This window comes from Trematosphaeria pertusa (genome assembly GCF_010094035.1).
Source record: "Trematosphaeria pertusa strain CBS 122368 unplaced genomic scaffold BU26scaffold_1, whole genome shotgun sequence".
Classification (NCBI taxonomy): Eukaryota; Fungi; Ascomycota; class Dothideomycetes; order Pleosporales; family Trematosphaeriaceae; genus Trematosphaeria; species Trematosphaeria pertusa.
Window position 1 is genome coordinate 2,127,221 of NW_022987212.1, and position 22,606 is coordinate 2,149,826.

General features: G+C 55.5%; 9 protein-coding genes across 9 annotated transcripts; 4 read left to right on the top strand and 5 right to left on the bottom strand.

Annotated features, from left to right (window-relative positions):
- The first annotated feature begins 1,646 nt into the window (after nt 1-1,646).
- Nucleotides 1,647-2,473, top strand: BU26DRAFT_18988 (uncharacterized protein). Its single transcript, XM_033820499.1, has one exon. The coding sequence runs from the start codon at nt 1,751-1,753 to the stop codon at nt 2,180-2,182; it is 432 nt and encodes a 143-aa protein (XP_033691319.1). The 5' UTR covers nt 1,647-1,750; the 3' UTR covers nt 2,183-2,473.
- A 724-nt stretch (nt 2,474-3,197) lies between these two features.
- BU26DRAFT_526760 (regulator of G protein signaling superfamily) lies at nt 3,198-5,297 on the bottom strand (the record flags this gene model as incomplete). Its single annotated transcript, XM_033830725.1, has 3 exons — nt 3,198-3,917; nt 3,969-4,520; nt 5,142-5,297. 3 exons carry the CDS (start codon nt 5,295-5,297, stop codon nt 3,198-3,200), a joined length of 1,428 nt encoding a protein of 475 aa, XP_033691320.1.
- Nucleotides 5,298-5,370: 73 nt separating this feature from the next.
- BU26DRAFT_499003 (uncharacterized protein) lies at nt 5,371-5,865 on the top strand (the record flags this gene model as incomplete). Its single annotated transcript, XM_033826376.1, has 1 exon — nt 5,371-5,865. The coding sequence occupies one exon, from the start codon at nt 5,371-5,373 to the stop codon at nt 5,863-5,865; it is 495 nt and encodes a 164-aa protein (XP_033691321.1).
- A 1,525-nt stretch (nt 5,866-7,390) lies between these two features.
- On the bottom strand, nt 7,391-9,961 carry BU26DRAFT_19012 (DUF647-domain-containing protein). Its single transcript, XM_033820502.1, has 7 exons — nt 9,612-9,961; nt 9,457-9,548; nt 9,345-9,357; nt 9,219-9,282; nt 8,601-8,938; nt 8,413-8,457; nt 7,391-8,266 (listed from the first exon to the last, which is right to left on the bottom strand). Exons 1-7 carry the CDS (start codon nt 9,720-9,722, stop codon nt 7,571-7,573), a joined length of 1,359 nt encoding a protein of 452 aa, XP_033691322.1. The 5' UTR covers nt 9,723-9,961; the 3' UTR covers nt 7,391-7,570.
- Nucleotides 9,962-10,216: 255 nt separating this feature from the next.
- Nucleotides 10,217-10,526, top strand: BU26DRAFT_513157 (uncharacterized protein). Its single transcript, XM_033827558.1, has one exon. It carries the CDS (start codon nt 10,246-10,248, stop codon nt 10,411-10,413), a length of 168 nt encoding a protein of 55 aa, XP_033691323.1. The 5' UTR covers nt 10,217-10,245; the 3' UTR covers nt 10,414-10,526.
- Nucleotides 10,527-11,252: 726 nt separating this feature from the next.
- On the bottom strand, nt 11,253-13,834 carry BU26DRAFT_19093 (DAO-domain-containing protein). The gene is made up of 4 exons (XM_033820509.1): nt 13,214-13,834; nt 12,904-13,163; nt 11,541-12,857; nt 11,253-11,489 (listed from the first exon to the last, which is right to left on the bottom strand). The coding sequence occupies exons 1-4, from the start codon at nt 13,732-13,734 to the stop codon at nt 11,401-11,403; spliced, it is 2,187 nt and encodes a 728-aa protein (XP_033691324.1). The 5' UTR covers nt 13,735-13,834; the 3' UTR covers nt 11,253-11,400.
- Nucleotides 13,835-14,360: 526 nt separating this feature from the next.
- On the bottom strand, nt 14,361-17,589 carry BU26DRAFT_19186 (uncharacterized protein). The gene is made up of 5 exons (XM_033820518.1): nt 17,422-17,589; nt 17,040-17,361; nt 15,724-16,861; nt 15,591-15,674; nt 14,361-15,422 (listed from the first exon to the last, which is right to left on the bottom strand). The coding sequence occupies exons 1-5, from the start codon at nt 17,471-17,473 to the stop codon at nt 14,424-14,426; spliced, it is 2,595 nt and encodes an 864-aa protein (XP_033691325.1). The 5' UTR covers nt 17,474-17,589; the 3' UTR covers nt 14,361-14,423.
- A 1,046-nt stretch (nt 17,590-18,635) lies between these two features.
- Nucleotides 18,636-20,146, bottom strand: BU26DRAFT_513160 (acetolactate synthase small subunit mitochondrial precursor). The gene is made up of 2 exons (XM_033827559.1): nt 19,169-20,146; nt 18,636-19,113 (listed from the first exon to the last, which is right to left on the bottom strand). Exons 1-2 carry the CDS (start codon nt 20,046-20,048, stop codon nt 19,013-19,015), a joined length of 981 nt encoding a protein of 326 aa, XP_033691326.1. The 5' UTR covers nt 20,049-20,146; the 3' UTR covers nt 18,636-19,012.
- Nucleotides 20,147-20,274: 128 nt separating this feature from the next.
- On the top strand, nt 20,275-22,512 carry BU26DRAFT_445011 (uncharacterized protein). Its single transcript, XM_033824580.1, has 8 exons — nt 20,275-20,600; nt 20,658-20,810; nt 21,013-21,034; nt 21,096-21,148; nt 21,196-21,360; nt 21,410-21,618; nt 21,669-22,170; nt 22,219-22,512. Exons 1-8 carry the CDS (start codon nt 20,310-20,312, stop codon nt 22,240-22,242), a joined length of 1,419 nt encoding a protein of 472 aa, XP_033691327.1. The 5' UTR covers nt 20,275-20,309; the 3' UTR covers nt 22,243-22,512.
- Nucleotides 22,513-22,606: the final 94 nt, after the last annotated feature.

A 22,606-nucleotide genomic window follows, 5' to 3' on the forward strand; every position in this document is an offset into this window, starting at 1 on the left:
TTTTGATAGTGACATCAGCATGGGCAGATGGGTTCATTTAGGAAGTGGCAAGTTCCGGGGCATTAATGGTTTATCTCCCGCTGGGTAGGGCGGTTGGCGAATGGTAGGAGGGTATTGCGAGATATTGGCGGGGTAGGCGTGAGCGCTATGGGGCTATAGAAGGGGTGTGGTGTCAGAATGCCGCGGACTAGAGGGCGATCATGTATTGCTGCTTTTGCCCTGCGCTGTTTGGGGTATGGTGGGCTAAGCAAGATAGTTTGTACAGATAGTTTGTATGATAGGGAGTGGGGAGGGAGGCAAAATTGACCTCAGGCTTGGGGTTTGCTTAGATGACTGCTGGATAGGAGAGTGTGGTTTCACCATTTGGGGGCAGCGAGTGATAGCATCAATCTGCCACGACTCACTCTTGAGGCAGTTCCGCTTCTCCTAGGCAGACGACAGGAGAATGGATGCACTATCACGATGCACAACGACATCACCTCACTCGACCCCCTCTAGCTCGTCATCCACAACCACGTCACCGCGTAAGCCCAACATTCCAGAATCCCTCTCGAATCCCATCCACGTGCAACCCCTCCGATCGCAACATCTCCAATAGGAAACCCACGGTAACACAAACCGTTGATTTCCAAGATCCACCAAGCCACCCCGCCCTCGTGCTCGCCCTTCCCCCCGATCCAGTCCAACCAATCACACACATCGCTCTCACTCCACCACCCCTCCGTGTTAAGCTATCGTGTGAAACCACAACCACAACCGAAGCTCCACTCTCTCCCAACCGAGTACGGGCGCTCACCACTATTACCCGGTTCTCTTCATCTCGTTTATGATCGTGTCCGCCAGCCCAGTCGGTGAAGCGGCATCCCGACCGGACGGCCGCGGAGAGACAGAGGCATCGTGACTATGATTTGAAATGCGATGCGTGGACGTTTCGGTTGGGTTGGCTGAATACGCAGGCGATGGGCCCGACAGATGGGGTCGATGGTGGAGCGACTTCGTGTAGATGCAGAGAGGCTACTTGGCGGGCAAAAGCGGCGCATGCGGAAGGGCGTGGAATGTCGTGATGGAGAGAAGAGAGGTTGCTGCCTGATTGGGAAGCATGAAGCACGGCTGAGCTTTGTACCGTGTTGCGGTGGGTCTCTGTCTACCATTGAGAAGCTTGCTTATGCGGCGTATCAGTCGCCTTTTCCAAAGCGTCGACTGAGGGAATTCAGCCTCGCCGAGCTCTGTGTATCAACGTCCGCGCCTCAGGCTCGTCGACCTAATTGCCACCCTCCAGAGGCTGTCATGAGAACACCCAAACGCGCGTCCTCGAAACACTCAATCTAGCCGCCCTTTTTGACATCGGAAACTACCGTTTCTCCGCAGCGCTCCGCTCTTGGGTGTGCTCGGATCATCCGCCGTTACAGGTCCCAAACGGCAGTGCCGGGTTGATATCTGAAACGGGGAGTTTTACCCGCATTTAATGGACAGCGGTGCGCGATTGCCGCTGATAAAAATTGTGTAGCTACTGTACCGAGGTACTTCTTATCACAGTGTACGGTAAAGAAACTGAAGAGGTAGCTGTGGAGGTATGGACATTATTCTAGGGAGAGGATTAGGAGTGTTGTAGCTACATGCCAAGACGAGCGCTCACTCTACACTTTCCACCTCGAAGAAAGTGCACGGCATACCGCCCAAGCATGATTAGCCTGCGAGTAATCACTAGAAGCGGCGCATGCGCAGTGCTACCATTCCAGAACCCTCGTAAATGCGGCACAGTAAACAGCCTTCCATCAACCTGCAGAGCCCTACCGCCCCTCTAGCCGCCAAGGCAACCACCCATCCACCACACTCCAACAATCCTCACCCACCGGTCAGCCTTATTTCCTCGTCTCTAACCGCCGCTCCCTATTTTCAGGCCCTCCATATCCCATTCCCCGGAACACGCCATTGGAAAAGCTCCCCAACACCTAGAATCCAACTCCAACCCCAACCAACACCATGCCCCTCCACAACACCACGCGCGCCTACATATGCACCCCATACAATTCCCCATGCAACCCAACACATACCCGTATTCCGCTCTCCCGTCCTAACTTCGCTCATTCCGCTTCCGGATATAGCGAAATCCTACTGGAGCAGCACGCGCATACGCGCGGTACGGTGCGACCGGACGGACGCCACCAACACTCTCGCTTGATCCCACACGCGGTAGCGAGAATTCCATCCCCATTGCGCGGGTAGAGCTATCCGCTGCGATTGGTAACTTTTGGGGTAGCTTGTTCTCCCGGTAAATTGCGGTTGCTATAATTATGGCACGTTGCGTATGTGGAAGAAAACCTAGGGCTGCATTGCTGTTCTGAGCATGTGGCATGAGAAGAAAGGTACCGTACATGCAACGCAACGGCTCGGGCTCGGATTCTTCCAGGATCCGGGAGGACGGAGGATGAAGTTGTGATGTGGTACAGTCTTCACCGCCAGTGAGGTCCATACTAGAAGGCATCCGGCTAGGGGAACTCAATTGCCGGGACTTCAAACGAGCGTTTAATTTTCGGTGAGGATACGGAAGCAATTCTTGGACTTCACGCAGAAGGGATTGAATACATTCTCTGAATCGACCGGACAGGAAAATGTTCCATTGGTCGCCTCATCGAGTGCGACTGGGATATAACTTCAATCCACCATCGTCTCAACAACATCCCCTTCCAGAAGATTAACAACCGCAAAATATACAAGTAATAAAGTCAAAAACCGCCCAATCCAATCCGTATATCCCAGTCGTCATGATATCAGCGAAAGGAAGATGCAGACCCGCCGTAACCGGCCATCAGTGTCAGAAACGCCGTTCCCGAACCCGCCCGGTGAGGGCTGGTGTATCTGAAAAGCAAATGATATCCTTCCCCGAGTCCCGAATAATTTTGCAAACGCCATGTCTAGTTGGAATATGTCCGATCAAGATTTGAAAACCACCCAGCGGTGGTGGTCGCAAGTTCGCCAATGCGCCTTGAATGTTGGAGTGATGGAAATCGAAGTGACGCCAGGGTATGCAGCCCAAATGCAAGATGCAGGTCGCTCTGATATCGCACGGTCGTAATCATGTCTGCTTTCGATCCGGTTGAGGCTCTACCGGATCATTGCGAATAGAAGATGAAATCGGCCCGGAGGAGGGAGCCCGTTGCGTATGTGGAGACCCGAGAAACGGGTAAGAGTACGAATTAGAAGAGACCCCCTTCAACAACTCCCTGCTCCTCCTCACGCAGGTGACCTCCACTTCTCTTTTTCGGCCACAGCTTGCTGCTTACGCGCTTCCAGCTGTCCCTGGTTGCGTTCGCCAAGCCAGAGTGTTCTCCCCGGCTTGTCCTTGGGCTTGGCGTACCGCTGTTTGATCCGCTCTCGTAGTACGCTTGATGGAAGTCGGACATTGGATAGTCGCTCATGGGAGGGGTTCCAGGGGGAGTGAGAGGATCGCTCATACCGGATGGGCTTCCGCTGCCAGAGTCGTCCGTCAACGCGTCGCTGCCACTGCCATAGCCAGGTGTCACACGGGTTGATGTCGAGCCTGCTGAGGTTGCAGGCTGAGAGTTGAAGCGGGAGTGAGAAAATGGTCGAGGATGCATGAAGTTGGAGGTAAGCGACGATGGTGCAGAAGCCCGCTGGTGACTGGGAGCGTGTGGATGAGTGCGGGTGTGGTAGATGGTACGCTCGTCATAGCTGCGCGTGGACGAGCGCGTCAGACTAGAGTCATGACTCTCATGGCCGGTTGTGGTCGGATAGGCGCTTTGGGGAGAAGCGGAGTTCAAAAATGATACCAGTACGCTCTCCTCCATCAATTCGTAGATTTTAGAAACAGCTTCGTCCAATGCCGATGGGTGCGGCGGAACATACGACTCTGAGAGATTCAGGAGAGTATCTCGCACATCGGCGGGAAGATTGACCTGGTCAAGTTAGGAAAAAGAGCGTTCGTGGCAAAAGCGGTTATTACTCACCTCTCGTGGACCTGACTCGCGAATGTATGCGTCTATTAACCGCCTCCACAGCATGAGTACGTAAGAACATTCATCTGAGAGGGGTGATATTGGGCTTCCGGGGTGGCGATTGACCATCTTTGAGTAGTGTTTTCGGTATCGTGATGCGTCCATGGTAAACTCCAGGTTCTCCAGACAGTGGTTTTGTGACAGAAAGGCCATGAAGGAGCTTAGCGTATATGGCGGCGGTGCGGTATTGGCAAGGATTTCGGAAAGACCCGGTCTTCGGGTGCATTGAGAGCTGATGCTCTTAGGTATTGACACGGTCAGGGGCCGCGATGATGGGTGGTATTCGGCCATGGTCATCTTCTCGTCGTCCTCAGGCTCAGCCGTAGACGAGGTGGGGGAAGAGGCGGTCGAGGAAGCCGTTCGTATTGATAAGGCCTGGCCTCCGGTATTCCGTGAATTCATGACACTTCTCCGCAGCTGTTTGTACACCCGGCGCGCGCTATTTCTCCTCTGGCCGTCGAAGGCTTCGCAGGAACAGAATTGAGGGCGGAATTGTTGCGCCAGCTTGACGGAGCGTGGCACAAGGTTCGCACAGAACCAAGTGGCAAGACAATAACGTGGACAGGTGCTACCGCGAGAGCAGGGGCATCGAGGGCTTCTGGCGGGTGGTGGTAGGACAGAGGGCGTACGATCGGTCGGGTTAGCCAGTGGGCGGCGTGGAGGCTGCGGCTAGGCGTGATCCGGTGGTCGCGCGAGGATCTCCCGAAGTTTGCTCTTCTGCAGCGTCTTCTCGAACGGAGGCACGGCAGAAGCGAGCGGGTTGCGTGTCGACTAGACAGCGCAGGCGGCCGAGGGTCGATCGAGGGAGAGGCAGGTTACGGTGGCACGCCTATATAGGCCCGGCAGCAGGACGGCGGGAGGGTGCAGAAGGGCGCTAGGAGGGGCCGGGCGCGCGAGGGGAGCGGATTGGTATTGTACACAGAGCAGGCTGCAGAGCAGAGGCGCAGAGGGCGGGCTGTGACGGCGGAGGTAAGACAGGAGGGGTGGCACGCAGGAGTCAAAGACGGAGAGAAGGCTGCAGCAGGTGCGGCTCAGCGTGGTTTTGAGGAGCGCGCGGAGCGTCTAAGCTTTGGCGGATGGGTGATGGGTGATGGATGGGTCAGGTCAGCAGAGACCAGGGCCCACAACGGAGCGTGTTCGCTGCGGTCGGGTTGGCGATATGGGTGGAAGAGGAATGGCGTCGATGTCAGAGCGACGAGAGTCACAGCAGGAGCGGGCCTGGTGAGGGCAGGTGCGCTGCGGCCGTGCCCTTAAAGCGGCAGGAGCGCCCCCGCGGGCCATTGGCCGTGCCTGCCTTCGATGGAGAAGACGAAGAATTCTAGCGCGAGCGCTAACGCTGAAACGCTCCTTAAAAATGGAGCCCTGGCCGGGGGGCAGTCGCCACCGCGCACCAGCAACGAGCGCTGTCGCAGCCAGCGCGTCGCCCGCCGTGCCACTGCGCCGCCGTCTCGACTGCCCATGCTGCAGACGCCGGGCGACAGCACATCTCGTCGCGCACGCAGCAGCCAGACGACGGCATCGCAGCGCTCCCGAGCGCTGGTGTCACTGCAGACCGCTGCATGCTCGTGTCCAGGGCCGCCGTCGCAGTAATTTACCAATCTGCGCCGTCGTCCGCCCCCGGCCCTTAAGCGGACAGGCCGCCAAAATTACGCCTTGGCGCCTGGCGCGGCCTGTTCCCCCCTACTGCGCCCGACTCACCTCTGTGCTTCCTCTTCGGGCCCACGATAGCCCGTGGGCAGCTGCGTCTGTCCCATTGAGGCCACCGGCGCTCCCCAGTCTCGGCCGCAAACGACCGTCTCGACGGCGGCCGGACGCTAAACCGCCCTACCACCCGGGCGATCTGCTTTGAGATGGCGATGCGCGGGTCTTTGTCTGCGCGGTGTTGCGACAACAACAACAATAAGAGCAGATGCCACCACAGGCGGCGGGCGGACAAAGAGTAATCGTCCCAGGCGATGATGCCATCGGTTGCTGCGGTGCAGCATCAGGAAGGAATCGGCGCCGGCGCAATGCGTGACGCTAACGCCCCTCTGCCCTGCGGTCATAGGCCGTCGCCCACCAACGCTCCAGGCCAGCGCCTCCTTGCCGCGGGCTGCCAGTTGTAGCGGCTTCCATACAGCTTCCACGCCGGCCCCGCTCGCACTGCAATCCGTGCACGGCCACATCTCTTGACTCTCGCCCTACCGCTGGGGTCGTGGCACGCGAGTCTTCCTCTCTTGCCTGAGGTCGGATGCGGGCAAGCGCTGAGACCGAACATTACGGTAATTATGAACAGCCCACAGCACGCACTGAACACCACGCAGATCCACTCAAGATTCCGCCGGTGCTCAAGTCATAGCGGATTACCACTGTTGAGACGCCCCTTAGCCTCCCTCTACTGTACACGCCATTATTCATTAATAATGGAGCCGAGCAGTACCACTTTCAGCTCGCCCGATCACCACACGTCGCTGTTTTGTGAGCGCGAGAGAAGGGGCGTGAGGTGCTGGCTGACGTTTCACCACCAGACAGGTCTGCCCCTGTCCTCACTCATCACCGTGCGCCATCCTTCCATGCACAGAACATTCGAAAATTCCTTCTAGAAGCTTACCGAAATGGCATCAGTTGCTTATGTCGATCACCTTAATCATTCCATCCCAACACCAACGCGGCCGTCAGTCCCTTTACGTGACATAGCGTGATAGTTGAGGCCACGTCGAGCGCCTCCCTCGGCATCTCTTCACGCCTGACCCTCGCACGGCCGATGAGGCTCTTTCTGGAAGCGAATCCATCGTGGCGCGACCGACAGTAAGCGGCTCCAAGCTTCAACAGAGCAGAAAAAAGGCCAGAAAATTTTCCGCCAAGCCCACGTTCCTGATCTCAGGTTGGGACTTGGGGCAGAAAGTGGAGTATTCACTATCGTCATGTGCATTTCACCCGCTTCACCGCCTCGTGGGATGACCTTTTAGCCGCATTTTCATCACGGAGATCTCAGTTGGCGACTTGGCACCCGCGCCCTGCACGCGCCACCCCAATAATTGTTCGCGATATCCATGCCGTCCCGCCGCGACAAACTCCCAGGTCACAGCTCGAAGGGGGTCTGGTGTTGCAACGCTGTGCATCCAGGACGGCATCCACCCTTCTACAGAGCTTCTATTGGATCCGGTGCAAACTGGAACCGAAGACCCGGGAGCAAGATGCTTCGCCGCCGGCATGCGTCGACAAAAACCTACTAGCCCGATATCTGAGGCCACCGCTCCGTAAAGGATATACAGCCTGTTTTACGGAACGGGCGGTCATCCAACGTGGAAGGTGACAGTGCACCTTTGGAGGCGACCCGGCTTGTTGAGAGTGAGACGCTTGTTGGAAATTGCCGTGAAACACGGGGCGCAAGGAAATGCTGTCGTCGATCATGATATTGGTGCCCTCCAACAGAAGCGTCGACTTTTAATCTAACATTATGTGGATGCCAGTCTCGGATACTCCTTGCTCGCAAATATCGGAGACGCATTGACGGCTAGGAGATGTAGCCAGGTGTACTTCCTTAGGCAGCAGGTTCCCGGTGTCGGTACGTCTTATGCTTTCTTATTCGTTTCAATTCGTTTACCAGCCCGTGTCTCAAGGGCGGCGACATCAAGGTCCCATCCGACGTCTCTCAACTGTGCTGCGTATGTGTCGAATACCTTTGCCGTCTCTTCCACGGTGGATCTCAGCTCAGCAAATCGCTCGCCAGATGTGTCAGGCTTACGATCCGATGCTTTGACCCACTCTCTCCGAACGAGCAACAAAGCCTGCGTCCATGCTTTGAGCTGATCAATCGGAGTGCAGCCCTGCTTCAGGACGATCAGAGCCTCGGTTGGGGCAAACCACAGAATGTATGTCTCATACTCATAGAGACGCATGAGATCGGACAATTTGATGGCTTGCAGGTCGAGCGATCCTGTCCGTTCGTGGCGTGGTCCCATATGGCCGAGCATTGTTTGCATCGTCACGCCAATCCTGCAGTGTCCAATTATTCCGTCATCGGCCCAGCGCAGCACTCCCTCACGCTCGAACACCCGTTCTCTCTTCGAGACCTCCGTTGGTGAGAGGATTCGTCCGTCCTGCAGGATATTACTGAGCACTATATTGGCCCGTTGTCGATTCAAGCTCCGCATATTCACGGACTTGACAGCGGCGTAGTTCGTTCCCAGATGGACCGACAACAAAGCGATAAGGGTAGCCCAGGTCGCCATTGGCGACGACACCCAGGAGACGACAACGCTACCAGCCTATATTGCTTGTCAGTACCCTGGTTACCCATGTCCTCCCCGGAACAGGCTGAGTGGACGAGATTGTCCGATGTGTCACCGTGATCGGAAGGAACCACCGCGACGCAGGGTAGTCCATCATTAGAGAGGGTTGGGGAAGAACTTACCAACATGCCCATCAACGATATAACCGTCTCTTGGCTGGAGTCCTTCTGCAAATAAGATCAGCGTTAAGCTTATCTGACCGTTATCCACACGTGTTCGAATAAATGAAGGCGCCAGTATCTAATATCAACACCAACACACAATCAATCAAACAGCCGCCGCCACTCAATGCAAAGTCGAATGAACTTACAGCGTTCAACTCTCCGAGATTTCCACGCTTCGCGAAATGGGCCGATAAGCTCGCTTTGGAGCTCCCAGCACACACACCGCAGAGCGACCGAAGCACGCTCGAGAAGGACAATATCATGACTCTCGCTGCTTTGGGGAAGGCAGGGGACAGGCAGTCTAGGATCATTGCGGCGTCGTTGAAGATGTCCGCTGCGAGCCGATACATCTTGCACTCGGGTTCGAGCGACGTGCCCAGCTTGTGCGCAAACAGAATCGTGGCTATCCTGCCCATGGATTCCTGCAGCACCGAGAGCAGCAGCGCAGCTGTGGGAGATGCCGACGCATCCCCGACTCCGACACCTGTTGAAGTGCATCAGCTCACCACTCCACGCAAACTGTGCACTCCCCCAATGCCTAGACTGATCTATCCTGCAGTTTCCTGTATCGGACATCCGCTTTAGCGGTTCTTACGAGAGCACGCAATGTACGGCCCTGCGGGATTAATATATATCCCCGGAACCGGCGCGTTTGAGGACGCGAACCCAGGGCCACGGATAGACTCTTCGCTTGGTGACCTCATTGCAATCTTATATTGAAGAGAAACAATAAGGGACAGATGAATCGATAACGAGAAACTTACCTTCTAGGACTGCCCGTGAAGATAGCATGCCGGCTATTGAGGAGGAGAAGGCTTGGAGTGAGTCCTGGTAGAGCAATGATCCGTCAATTGGTATGCTCCCAAGATGAGTAAGAAAGGTAAGCATACGTAGATCTGGTACCTGATCACCGATCGCGTGTTGTTAACTTTGTGTAACCAGCTCGTGCTGCCCTCATCCCTTCCTCCCGCCCAGCAACTCGCATGGAAGAGATCAACGCACTGGATATAATCCTCCGTTACGCTGTGCGGATATCCCGCTGGAAGAAACACATCGAGCAGTTGCTGCGCATAGCTCTTCGTCTCTTTCGGAAGCTGCCGTGTCCATCAGCGGCTCCGCTCCCGTCATATAGGTCAAACCGAAGAGGCTACACATACGATAATGTCGATCCGGGAGTTTCCGTCGCGACCTGCGGACTCGACGTACGTAGAGGCTATGTTACCAGCATCATCCCGCTCGATGACCTCGAGAGGAGCTGGCGACGCCATGGTGGTGTGGTCGCGTGCTTGGAGAGGTAATTGAAGAGTACTTGTCGCTCCAATGGGTGGTAGACGTCGTCGTCTCGCTAGCGCGAACGCCTTGCCAAACCCGGCCTAGTCCCATCCAGCCCTACTTCCCATCGCATCACCACATTTCAGTTCGCGACAATACTCCTCCGAAAACAGCCATCAACCCAGACACATTGCTGCTTTAACTCCCCCGTCTATCTCTGCCTACCACTCAAAACACCAGTAATTTGGTGTCACTTCCCATCCCACTATCTCTTGTATGCGCAGCAATCTAACGTTTCCGCTGCTACACACGCTGCATTTAATCTATCTGGTAAAGTGCCCAGAAAGCACCAACGGCACAAATCAATACACGATCGCAATATGCAAACACTACGAGGGGAGTTTCTGCTTCTGGTAGCTTGAGCCGACCGCTGCTCGCTGCTGCATAAGCGTTGGCACACAGACGCTGACGCCTGCTAACCTTCCTTACTGCAGCAGCGGGATCGGGCAGGAAACATACATGCAGCCGCCTCACAGGCATCGCATCTCATCTCCAACTCAGTTCCTCGCCGACGCGCATGCATGTAATCTGGAGAAGGAATCTGACGCTGGTAATAAGCCGTGCTGGGCTGGTTCTGAGCCGGTTTTTTTTTCCTTGATGCACCGGAGGCCCCTAATAAGCATCTGACTGCGCTGAACGCGGGTTCGTGCGACCAAGCCTCACTCATGTTTGTTTGAGACCCACCACGTAAGCACTTTGTGCGACCGCAGCTCGCCCTCGTGATGTCAAACACTACGTACGGTGCGCCGGATGAGATGATGTAATACGGGAACGAAGATGATCGGACTTGTCTTGTTTCGAAATATGCGACCGCATGGTCGGTTGGCTGGTTACCTGAGCGTTGCGCGGCGCGGAGCAGGATAGATATAGATAGGCCTTTTGCGAGATACGTGAATATCTCGTTGGAGAGTGGAGGCCGTGTTGGGGAATTGAGCGACCTGGCCTGTGGTTAGAAGTCGGAATGCGGATTTGGGGCGGCTTCTCGTGGAGGTATATACATAGCACAGCGGACCGTTAGAAATTTCCGCCTTCACGTTCTTCTGTGGGGCTGAGGACGGTTTTTAGAAAAAGCTAGTCCCATTGCATATATTTCTCGGATGGGAAGTTGAGCGAGCTTGCCCGCGCTCAAGGCAGCGGAGCGTGGACGACGAGGATTACAGTCCGTTGGAAGGTATATACATAGCATAATGGCCCTGAAATGCAGTTTCGAGCGCGGGTCCTGGATATTCTCGGAAAGGCCTACCAGCTTTGGTCTACCAGCCGTGATGCAAGAAAATGCCCTGAGTGGGATGTAACGAATTGAAACGACGGTATTCATGTCTGGCTTCTTATCAGGTCTGGCGAAGTTTCTGATATTCGGCGCTTCAGCAGCTGCTAAACGCCGTTCCGCGATAGGAGTGAATGATGCGGCGTCGCCGACTGCCCCCCAATGCCCGTTTTCTAATTGTTTCGAACTAGAATAAGGCGAAGCATCCAAGAGGAACGCCCGAGGAATGAGTACTGGAGAAGTATCTACGACAGAAGAATATGATTAAAGATCATAGGATGTTGCGCGAAGCGGAAACGGGGTCCACCCTCCACAACCAAAGGGCATCCAGAAGGGAAGGACTGAGTCTACTTGTTCGCTCCAGACTCGCTGCCCATGACCGGATTATGGCCTGGCGGATACTTCGAGTCCGACTCCAGCGTCTCATCAGGTTTATCTGTTCTTGGTCAGCTTATTACCCAAATACCTCGCTTGTAGAATCGCTCACCATGCCGTGCATACAAATGATACTCCTCGTCCGTATACTTGCCCACCCTGCCACTCTCCACATCCTTCCTCGTCAGCGTCAGCTTATTCTTCGGCAGGCCCATGCTCCCCAAATACGCTACCGCATTCGTCCACTCCCTCTCCTTCCGCTTCGTGTCCCAATGCAGTTCCTCGCTCATGAGGTCGATCACCATGGGTAGAGCCTCTAGCGCTGCCTGCGCGTTCAAGAAGGCGAGTCGCATTCGCCGCGCGATGACGTCGGTGGCCGTCTGAGCATACTCGTGCCGCACGCAGTAGCGGACTTCACCGTCGATGAAGGGGTAGAGGGTTGAGATACGTTTACCGCGCACAGGAAAGCGCTGCTCGGTTGGGGATGAGAGTGCCGCAACCGTCCATGCTCGGTCGCCGTAGGCTGCACAGAGATACTTGGCCACTTCGGTCTCAACTCCGTAGTGCTGGATTAGGTTGATGAAGAGCGTCTTGGAGTATCCGTGTGCACCGACCAGCCTGACACGGTGCGTCTGGCACGTTCCATCCAGAGGAGCTTCGTCTTCGACTTGGGTACCACTGACGCGCGGTGGGCTGACTACAGCCTTCGGCGTAAGGTTGAACTCGTTGATTGCCTCGTCCACGGTTTCCTCTGCCATTTCTCGGTACGTAGTCCACTTGCCGCCTGCACACGTGAGGAGACCCGACGGAGAGATGGTCACTAGATGATTCCGGACAAGGCCTTCCGTTTTGCTCGCCTTGGGATCTCTCACTAACGGTCGGATGCCAGACCAGGCCGCCAAAACATCGCCCTTACGGACGTTAATCTCCGGTTGCAGATAGCGCCGAATCTCTTTCAGAATCCATTCAATTTCGTCTTCCCCTGCAACAGGATCCTTAGTAACCGTAGTCGCTGTGTCAGTCGTACCTGCAATCGTGTTGCCCTGCCATGGAAGGAAGAAGATCACCCGGCCGTCGGACGTCGACGGGTCAATTAAACCCATATTCGCGGGGCTGTAGTACCCGGGCAGAATGACATGCACGCCGGAGCTCGGGGCTACGATCTCCTCCACGCCCGGATCGTCTAATTTCCGGATTGAGTCTGTGAACGGCCCTGTGGCATTGATGATGCCCTTTGCTTTGATGGTGAACTCTTCCGCTTTCTTACCGTTTAACTCAGTAATGCAGTCCTTAACCCGTGCCCCATTAAGTCTTCCAGAAGCATCTTTTTCCAGTGCCGTGACTTCCATATGGTTCACAACGGTCGCACCGTACAACGCTGCGGTCATCGCGAGGGACACATTCATGCGGGAGTCGTTGTGTGCGCCATCTTACAGAGTCAGCACCAGCCTGTCGGATAATGTGAATCAGCTCACCATAGTACACAAGAGCCCCAAACAGCCCATCTTTCTTGAGCATGGGAAATGCGTCGAGCGCTTTGCTCTTGGTCAAGAAGTACGAGCTCTCGATGTTCTCCGAGCCAGCCAGGAAGTCGTAGAATTTCGTACCGGCCCAAAAGTAAGGAGCCTGCCACCACTTCGAGATTGGGATCATGATGGGTAGCCATGACGAAAGATGCGGTGCTGTGTCCAAGAAGTACCGTCGTTCGCGAAGGGCCTCTACGACTAACTTGTACCTGCAAGGCAAACCTTAGTACGACCCCGAACAAGTTCTCGTATGGCTCACTGATTGTAATCCAAGTTCCAAACCGCCTTCTCTAGGTATCGCACACCGCCATGCACCAGCTTCGTACTCTTACTACTCGTCCCACTACTGAAGTCATCCCGCTCAACCAGCGCGACCCGCAGTCCCCTTGTAACAGCATCGAGCGCGATCCCGGATCCCGTCGCACCACCACCAATGATCAACAGATCGTACGGCTCTTCTTCGCCCTTCTCCGCCGGGGTGGTACCACTCCCGAGAATCCAGCTGCTAATCCCGCTCTTAACCTTATTCGCAGCTCCAGCAATCACGCCGGCGCTCCGTTTGAGATCAGCGATCTGGTCATCTCTCGACTTAACATTGGGGAACTTCGGTGGCCGAAAGACGCCGCCCTCGCCATACGTCGGAGGTGGAACTGCCGCAGCTTCGGTGCCAGGGATATCTCGGGGACGGTATATCGCATAGAGCGCTGCACCACCAGCCAGACCGGCGCCCGTAGTGTAGAGCAGCGGCCTGAGGAGCCGACTTGAACGCCTGGTCGCCATTGTGTCTGCTGGGCCTTTTCTATGCGATCAATTCGACACTGCGTCCAGGGTCGTGACTGCGCGTATTCGATATGGAAAGAAATGTTTCGTCAAACTAGGCTCAAGGCCTTTCACATGCCGCTGTTAGCTCCAAATGCGGCGGAAAAACCGCCTCGGCCGTCCACTCACCTCCAAAAGCGTCTATGAGTACATGCCGACTTTCAAACTATTGAAAAGAAAATTTTCCGGCGGATTTGTCGTGCAAGGAAGGATGGTGGAAGGAAAAGAGTGGAGGTGCAGTGTTGTCCAGCTACCGATGACGAAAGACGCGATTTGCGCTGGGTTGCGCTGGCTGGGCGCGGGTTCGGCAGAATGCAATCCCCGAAATTGACCAGCTGCATCTAGCACAACGTCACGGCGATTCGCGTGAGAATCTGGGGTACTGCACTCCGTATCCAAACGCTGGAGTGATCACACCATATCTCTCGTGTTTACTCTGGGCTCATCTACCGCGTATGCACACACAACGTCCAAGCCTCCAAGCCTCCTTCATGAGCTTCATACAGGATGACGTGCCAGACTAAGGGCTCCCCTCCCCGAAGCCGAAATAGTAACCCCTGAAGTACGAGAACGTTCCAAATGCCCCCTTCCCAAAAGATCTTAATAGCAGAGACCGAAAGCAGAGACCGATGCTCCTATCCGACAGCACATCAGAGACCAGCTAAGGCCCATCGCAGCAACAGCACATCCACAACGACATTCCCACAAACAACCAACAGCACCACGCCCTGGTGGAGCCAGCCCAACCTTTCGCGCCTCGTCTTCATACTGATAATCGCAATAACACAGAGCAACAAATTGCAAATGGTGCCAAACAGAACCACAGAATCGACGACGCCACGCTCCTTTTTGCGGCTCGTCATCGTCATCGTGCCCAAGATGGCATCGAGCACGGCGGCCATAACGAGACAGGTGGAATAGAAGCGGAGCTTAGTCATTTCAGTCTTGTGCTGTCGGATGCGAATTTCGCTCAGGAGAGTGCGGCGCTCTTGTGCTGATCGGCGTCTGATACTATTCAGAGCCTCGACGTCGCGATGTGGATCTCGAAGAGAGCGGAAAATGCCGCTGAAGTAGCCTTCGTGCGGGGCGTGGCGTCTGGAGGCCATTGTTCCGTAAGTCTTTGGTGCGACCACGGATTCGTCTGCGGTCTCATCATCGTCGCTGCTTCCCTCAGCTGTGGATAGAAGCGGTGACTCTTCAGGCGCTTCTCGTATACCAAAAAGCTTCCTAGTCTTGGATGTCCACGTCTCGAGGAATTCTTGGCCAGGAAATTTCAGGGATGCGTTTGGGTCCACGTAAATGTAGTAGCCTTCGTCTTCCGATTCGGGATTGTCATACTCGTTCCAATATCCTTCTCTATCACTCGCGGCCTCGGCTTGAACTGCGGGACGCTGTCCCACGTGCGACCTCCTCTTCTTGCGAAATGCTTGTAGAGACGGGGGATCTACAAACTCCGGTGCAGATGTTGCGGACGACTCTCTATTTCGGAGGGTAGAAGGACTCGACTGGCCATCCGTAGGCGAAGTTGCGGACGTTGAGGTCTGTGGAGGGGAGGTATGAGATAGAGAGCCAGCAGTACTGGTGGCCTTTCGGCGCTGACGCTTCAACAGTGCAGGAAGTTTTCGAATGTCTTTGTCCAGCAATGATATCTAGCATCGTCAGCCCAAGTGCCATAGTATCCGCAGGAGTTTTAGATCTTGTCCGATGCCAGATCGCACTTATTTTCAATGCTAGACAGTGAAGAGGTCGATTGATCTGGTGGTTTCCCATCCGCTTAAAAGATAAGGGGATACAATTCGTTGGACAGTAGTACTCACCCAAAAAGGTGCGGCCATTGCATCAGGTTTGCAACATGTCCATACCGCGTGCGCTTCCAAGGAGAATCCGCGCACACGTTCAACCTGGGATCGTTAGTAGGGCCCCCTGAAAATAACAAGAGGGCGAACTTACAAGATGACTGCGGTCGAGAGTCTGGATCAATGCAGACGAATGACTTCCCTCCCGGCGGACTTCAAGAACGGCATGGGGAAATCCTATGGAACTAGTACGAGCCTCGGATGACCACTCGTCGTTGCCCAAATACTCGTGCAGAATATCGTTCATGAAGATGTCCCGATCCAAAATAGCCCACATACCTCCTTCGGCGTTATTGTGAAGACCCACAAACCGAGTGCGTTTGGAACATGCGCCAGCAATAGGTCTCTTGTCCTTGTGCTCGATAAGCCATTGTTGGACAGCGGTAACATCATCCCTCTCTCCAGACTCCCGTTTAGGAAGCGCGGATTCGGAGATGTTGCCGAAAGATTTTGATGTGCTGAGGAAGGTCTCAAGGTGCTTTCTTTTCAGCTTAACCGTCCGTATATCTACGGACGCTTGTGGGTCATGGGCAGATTCAAGGCCAACGACAACAGCCGCCTCGCCAGATGATGTCCACCGGGCGTTGCCCGCCGCTTTGGCTTGTAGAGTACCCGGCGACTCTTCGCCAGTTCCTATCGTGCTTGCATTCTGCTTTATGGCATACGATTCTGGATCATCAAGAACGAGCAGGCCAACATTATCTTCGTTGCCAAAATATTTATCCACGGTCGCGGAAGATTTACGGCGGAGAGGTGTCGCATAAGGAGATTCCCTCTGTGTTGACGGAGAGGTTGCGTTGGATGCGGTGGCGAGGCGCATATGCTGGAGGAGGAGGACTTCAACCTCAACAATATTTTCCGGATGTATCCAATATGTGGCTTTGCTGCCTCGCGGACCCAAGGGGGTAAGAGAAAGTGCAAGATCAAGATCAACTTCGGCGCCGTTCTGCAGGATATCGGAGATTCGTGAGGTCGGCTTGGAGCTGTCTGACGGAGGAGCACCCGTAGCGTCAAAGGGTGCACGAAGGGCGCCAAGAACATCGATATATTGATCAAGGAGATATCCTAGATCCAGTTGGTAGAAACTGTCGGGCCTGTCGGTGACGTGTTCCTTGAACTGGCGTTCTAGTTCATTGTCTCTCGTCCACCGCTTGTACTTCTTCAGTATTTTGCGAAAGCCCGTTCGTTGTGCGACTTGAAAGCGGGAGAGCGACCGAATTTCCTCGCCGGCCCTATCAGAAGTCAGTCTATGATCCCATTAGGTAGGTGATAATGATGAGAATTGAGTTTGATGGCTTCTGGCGAACAGAGCGGGGAAATGAGACAGATCTGGTGCATGATGCCTCGACCATGCCCTGCGCACATCGCCCTGTTCCACCACGGGCCAGCATTCAACCTGCGCATGCTTACTTTGTGACATCTGCGTCGATCTTTGCGTATCGCTCTACTATCCTGGCGGGTAACCGGCCACCGCGTCCCTCGGGAGGTGGTTGACGGGCTTGCAGCTGCGCGAGGCTCCTGCTGATGTGTTCCAGCCTGCGCTCAATCTCTCCGCTCTTGCTTCGTATGAACAGGTTGATGCGATCATGCTGGGCTTTGAGGACGTCGTAGAAGGTATCGCCGAAGGCTTTCTCGGTCGTGTCGCCCTGCCCGGGAATCGATACTGCTTTAGCGGTGCCCTCGGTGGTTTGGTGCTTGATGAGGTCTTTCAGGTAATCATAGTCGATGTTGACTGTAAAGAGAAGGTTGATTTAGCTGGAGCTTGAACGGAGGAGTGCTGCTGGATGCTTACAGTGGCCCCATTCCGGTATAGAACGCTGACGCAAGGTGTCGCCGTATTTCATGTCCACCTATGAAAAATAGGCGAGTCCGGAAACGAGCGGGCCTCGAGGAGGTGGTTCAATGAATGGAGTTCTTTGTGTCTCGTTACGCAAAGACGTTGGAGGGGCTGGCTAGCGGTCAGCTCCCGGAACGTAGAAATCCGAGCAATTGGACAAGCTGGGTTTCGAGCGCACAACCGGCTGCAAGCGTCAATTGGGGGGGGGCAGACGGCTGGTATAGGAGAGAAAAGGAGAACTCACGCTATGTTACGACAGAAAGAAAGAAAGGTATGAGCTACTGGAGAGCGGCGACTTTGGGCAAGCTGGGTATCTTGGGATGTGTGACGCAATGCCTGAGGAAGCAAGCAATGTGGAGTTGGCAATTGGGCTTCACTGAGCGAGGGGAAAGGAGTGGCGCAGCGACGGGCACTTGTTATAGTTATTGCAGTTGGCAGTGAGTGAGCGGAGAGAAAGCAGAAAAACATCAGATCAGCGATTAGAAGACTGAATTGAGGCACGTTGCTGCTGATACGGCGCATTGGGACGGCCCGTGCAGGAAGCTGTCGACCTTATCAACCGTCGCACGAGCTTGTTATTGGCGGCAGGCGCCGCCATCGAGCTGTTCGTCTTGGCACCCGCAGCCACCTTCAACAGAACGTGCTGCAACGCTGCAGGGTGGTCTAGGGAGCGCATAGAGCAAAAATTCTCGGGGCGCTGGTTCTGACGTCGCATAAAAGGTCAGCAGACATCCTTTGAGACGTCAAGGACTAGGAGCACAGCTGCGATTGGCTTCCTCCGCTGCAAATATAGCCCGATTTGGACCGACGTTCACCACGAGTCCCGGAACTGCGGGCGTGGACGCACGTAAATCCAGAGTGGGATGCTCCAGAGGCAAGGCCAGAAATGCCGTGGGAGCCGCATCCGTCCTCGCTTGGGGGTCGACTGGCGCAGATGTATAAAGTCTTGACTGTCACGCGTTAAAGCTTCGTCTCAAAGGTTCGTCGCCTCAATTGGCTGTTGCTCGCCCATTATCTTCAAAGCTGGAAAACGACAGCTGGAGCGCAGGCCGTGGAAAGTCTGGACCGCGAAAACATCAGACGGTGGAGCCGTTGCATGCAATCCCTGGTCCGTTCCCGCAGATAAGCGACGAAAACTTTTGAAGGAGCAATATGCTTAAGCGGGGCTCACGGAAGACGTTCACAGGATGCATGCTTTAGTCACATGCTCGTTTGCCCGATATCGCTGGAGCTGCAGCGTCTGCCCCAGGTGCTTAGCCTCCGACATGGATGCGTGATCGGCTCCGCAAGCCCATGCCGCAGGTGAAGTAATACTGTCGCCAGATGGATGATAGATAATGCACTTTGCCCTTAGCAGACTGTAGGATGATCCAACTGATACTTCTCGGTTGCCACTTCACTGCGGAAAATACATTAGAGAGAGAGAGAGAGAGAGGTGAACATTTCAATTCCGCCCGCGAAGAACGCCAACCCGTTATGTACAGTGCAAGAACGCCCGACATGGCCGGAATTCGCGGTGATTCCAAAAAGTAGTTAGATGGTACATTTAACCGGGGGGCAGGATGCTCTGGTCAACGACGTCCTGGGCGTCCTTCTCCTCGACCTCATTTGGCCCGTGGAGCGGAGAACGAGGTAACGCCATGAGGCCTGCGTGATCGTCAGATGGGTACTTGGGGAACTAATAGACAAGGGACAAGCTTACCTGTCCGGGCAGACTCTAGGATACCGAATGGCGCCACCAACTTCATGAACGAATCGATCCTAGTCGACTTCGCAGAGAGCTCCACGATGCAGTTGTTCGTGCTAATATCCAGCACCTTGCCTCCAAACTGATGGGTCAAGAAGGTGATGGCGCGGAGATGCTCGTGCTTGTGCCTGAGTGCTTGACTAACGGCCAGATTGCTCGGATGGAAGTCTTTTCTTAGAGACTCTCTAGCCCCTTCGGCGGCAATGGCTTCTCGGTCTGACTCCGAGAGCTCTTCAACACCCTCATCCACTTCAGGCATCTGGGCCAGCTCACGGTGATGGGCGAGCAGCTCCTCAAAGTACTCAGGGCCCAGGATGGAGATCTTTGCGAGAAGCAGCTCACGCTGTACAAGCGGTGATTGCGTGTAGTCGAGCACGGCCCAGACTGGAACCAAGTCTTCGAGCTGACGGCGGGCTTGCTCGACGACACCGTCCTGCCCCTGGAGCACAATTGTCATGCGGGAGAGGTCATCCACCTCAGTATTGCACACGACCAAGCTGTCAATGTTGAAGCCGCGGGCAGCCAGAATACCGGACACGCGAGACAGCACACCGGGCTCGTTCTGCACCAAACAGTTCAGGATGTGTCGCTTCGGCGGCGCTTGGGACGGGAGCGGCGTCTCATAGAGGATGCTGCTGACGGCGGCTTGCGCAGACCACGCGGGAGGACGGTCATCGGTCGGCAGCGGCGCGATGCGGCGGTGGAGAGCTTTGTACGCCAGAGCTTGGGTGGACGAGGAGCTCTGCGCTCTTGACTGTTGACGGACGGCGGAGGCGCATTGTCGAGCGAGCAGACTGCGCAGAGGCAGAGCCTGAACAGCCTGCCGAGATGCCATTGTAGAAGCGGCGCCCCAGCGATGGCAATTGGGGGGCTGGCGGGGAGGTGCAGTCAAAATTGACGAAGACGAGAGCTGCTGTGCTCCCGCGGTGGGTGATTCACCTGAATGTGAATTTCTGACTGGCCCGCCGATTTCCGGGAGAGCAGCGTCTTGGCGCCAAGCCTTCCCGATCTTGTTCTGCAGCCGGGGAGCAGCCTTCTGTCGACCACAACCTCGCTCTTCAACGCCCACAAACGCTGCACCGGGAGCGCGCGCAACATGTCCGACGAACGCCGCCCGCGCTCGCGCTTCGACAGAGACGAGTCCGACCGCCCGCCGCGCTCGCGCTTCGATCGCCGCTCGCGGTCCCCTTCAAGCAGGGAGCCCGACTCTCGTCGCACGCGCAGCCCGATTGGACGCGGCGCCTCAGACAGTCCCTCGAGCGCCGAGCAGAAGAAGGCCAAGGTAACGGACGCGGCTGCGGCCGCAGCTGCAGCGGCGGCGAGGATCAACGCGCAGATCCAGGCGAAGAAGGGGATCCAGCATGTCGACGTGCCTCCAATTCGCACTGTACGCTCACTCACCCCCCCAGCGCAGGCGCATCCGCATCCGCTGACCCGCACACAGGCCGTTAGTCCTCCCGTCGTCAAGTCGCCCGCTACTCCCGGCAAGGCTATCGCCAGCGAGACATATCAGCAGGATGGGGACTACATCAAGGACATAGAAATCAATGATCTCCGAAATCGCTACACACTGACCAAAGGAGCCGTCCAGAAAAGGGTAATTAGCTTTTGCCGTCCACTGATCTTCCCAGGACCGTCCCCTCCAACCTCGTCTCCGGCCGTCTCTGATCTGACATCGCTTCGAGCCTGGAGTCGAGTCCCCCTGCGTTTGGGCGTCTCTCTTTGCAGAGATCGAGCTTACAGACATCTAGCTGTCCTCCACTCGTTTTGCATCTGCTGACCTCTATTGTGACATCTAGATCAAAGACGACACAGGCGCCGGTACGCTCTCCCCGAAACATTACTTACCCGCTGTAGAATAGCCTGCTTATGCGTGCCCAAGATGTCACAACCCGAGGCGAATATTATCCAGACAAGAGCATGGCCACGGCTGCTGTAAGTCCGCTTCGCCAAGCTTTTTGCTCGAAATGCTAATCCTATAGAACCCGCCGCTCTATCTGCGCGTCACTAGCACTACGAAAGAAGGCCTCGATGCTGCAGTCAAGCAGATTGAGGAGCTGATGCAACAGGAACTTCCGAACCTGGTTGATGAGCGTAGGTTCCGTCGTCGCGAGCCCGAGAACTTCGAGCGCGACGAGTTTGGCCGGGTATATCTCTCCTTTTAGAGTTTTGATGCTGAAATACTGACTAGCTTAGCGCAAATGGCCAGAGGAGAAGCTCCCAGTCGACCTCGAGCCCATTAGTGGCTTCAACCTGAGGGCTCAGGTAGTGGGCCGAGGTGGAGACAATGTCAAGTTCATCCAACAGGAGACCGGCTGCAAGGTTCAGATCAAGGGCCGTGGCTCAGGATTCATGGAGCCCCAGTCTGGTCGTGAGAGCGATGAGCCTATGTATCTCCACATCGCGTTCGTTTATCTGCTCCCTTCTGACATTGCCCACGCTAATCGGGATGCAGTGGCCCACGTCCCGAGGGTGTTCAGCGCGCAAAGGAGCTATGCGACGAACTCCTCCAGAAGGTGAGGACAGACTACCAAGCTTTCAAGGAGCGGCCACGGTATCCACAAGGCGGTGATGGATACTCAAATGGGCGCCCAGGGTACGGTGACCGAGATCGTAGCCAGAGCTACGGTTACGGGAGCTATGGTGGCCAGAACGACATCAAATCGCCCGACGCAGCATCTACTGCGAACACCCAGCCCGCGGACTTAAACAGCCAGTGGGCTGCGTACTATGCGCAGCAGAACGGCGGACAAGACCCGTACGCTCAATGGGGTGGCTACGAGGCGTACGTGCAGTGGTATCAATACTATGCGGGTACTCAAGCAGTCACCCAGCAATCGCCGCCTCCTGGTACGGCAGCTGCTCCGCCACCGCCTCCGCCGTCAGAACCGGCTCCAGGCGGTGGTGTGCCCCCTCCACCGCCTCCTTCTGGATCGCCCCCAGGCACGTACAATGCGGTATGTTGATCGCGCTCTTGCTCTCTGTATTTGCTAATGTTTGGAAAGGTTCCTCCGCCGCCGGGTATGTAAGCGCAGACTAATCATTTGCGGAATCCTTTCGGACTTTCGGATTACGGTCTCACCTCAAGGGCGGCGTCTTGCAGCTTCTTCCCTAGGCTATGGGCATGGGCAGGATGGGTTGGATTGTGGTACCTTTCGATGCCTCGGCACGTTGATACTTTGGCCTTTGCTCAGAACGAGAGGCAATGGCTATGATAGGACTAAAAATTGAACTGCGCTTTTGCTCATCTTGTCGGTTGTATGCGTAGCAGACAGAATCCTATCATGACGGGTGTCGAGCATCGTGAGTCGACGGCTACGTCGCATACTAACTCGAGTGACAACTGTGCTGCCCGCGGGCTCTGGGGCAGTGTCCCTTCGAGGGCTTACGGGT

Bases quoted from the DNA above. Each gene is read 5' to 3' on its own strand.
- BU26DRAFT_18988 (XM_033820499.1), top strand. From the start codon at position 1,751: ATGCGGCACAGTAAACAGCCTTCCATCAACCTGCAGAGCCCTACCGCC.
- BU26DRAFT_19012 (XM_033820502.1), bottom strand. From the start codon at position 9,722: ATGGCGTCGCCAGCTCCTCTCGAGGTCATCGAGCGGGATGATGCTGGT. The intron at 8,939-9,218 runs GTAAGTTTCTCG...GCACTTCAACAG, and splicing joins TTCACGGGCAGTCCTAGAAG to GTGTCGGAGTCGGGGATGCG. The intron at 8,267-8,412 runs GTAAGTTCTTCC...CAAGCAATATAG, and splicing joins TATCGTTGATGGGCATGTTG to GCTGGTAGCGTTGTCGTCTC.
- BU26DRAFT_513157 (XM_033827558.1), top strand. From the start codon at position 10,246: ATGCAGCCGCCTCACAGGCATCGCATCTCATCTCCAACTCAGTTCCTC.
- BU26DRAFT_19093 (XM_033820509.1), bottom strand. From the start codon at position 13,734: ATGGCGACCAGGCGTTCAAGTCGGCTCCTCAGGCCGCTGCTCTACACT. The intron at 13,164-13,213 runs GTGAGCCATACG...TTTGCCTTGCAG, and splicing joins TGGAACTTGGATTACAATCA to GTACAAGTTAGTCGTAGAGG. The intron at 12,858-12,903 runs GTGAGCTGATTC...TGACTCTGTAAG, and splicing joins TGGGGCTCTTGTGTACTATG to ATGGCGCACACAACGACTCC.
- BU26DRAFT_19186 (XM_033820518.1), bottom strand. From the start codon at position 17,473: ATGAAATACGGCGACACCTTGCGTCAGCGTTCTATACCGGAATGGGGC. The intron at 17,362-17,421 runs GTAAGCATCCAG...TTCTCTTTACAG, and splicing joins TATACCGGAATGGGGCCACT to TCAACATCGACTATGATTAC. The intron at 15,675-15,723 runs GTAAGTTCGCCC...TAACGATCCCAG, and splicing joins CTCTCGACCGCAGTCATCTT to GTTGAACGTGTGCGCGGATT.
- BU26DRAFT_513160 (XM_033827559.1), bottom strand. From the start codon at position 20,048: ATGGCATCTCGGCAGGCTGTTCAGGCTCTGCCTCTGCGCAGTCTGCTC. The intron at 19,114-19,168 runs GTAAGCTTGTCC...ACGATCACGCAG, and splicing joins CCTAGAGTCTGCCCGGACAG to GCCTCATGGCGTTACCTCGT.
- BU26DRAFT_445011 (XM_033824580.1), top strand. From the start codon at position 20,310: ATGTCCGACGAACGCCGCCCGCGCTCGCGCTTCGACAGAGACGAGTCC. The intron at 21,035-21,095 runs GTACGCTCTCCC...TGCGTGCCCAAG, and splicing joins CAAAGACGACACAGGCGCCG to ATGTCACAACCCGAGGCGAA. The intron at 21,149-21,195 runs GTAAGTCCGCTT...CTAATCCTATAG, and splicing joins AGAGCATGGCCACGGCTGCT to AACCCGCCGCTCTATCTGCG.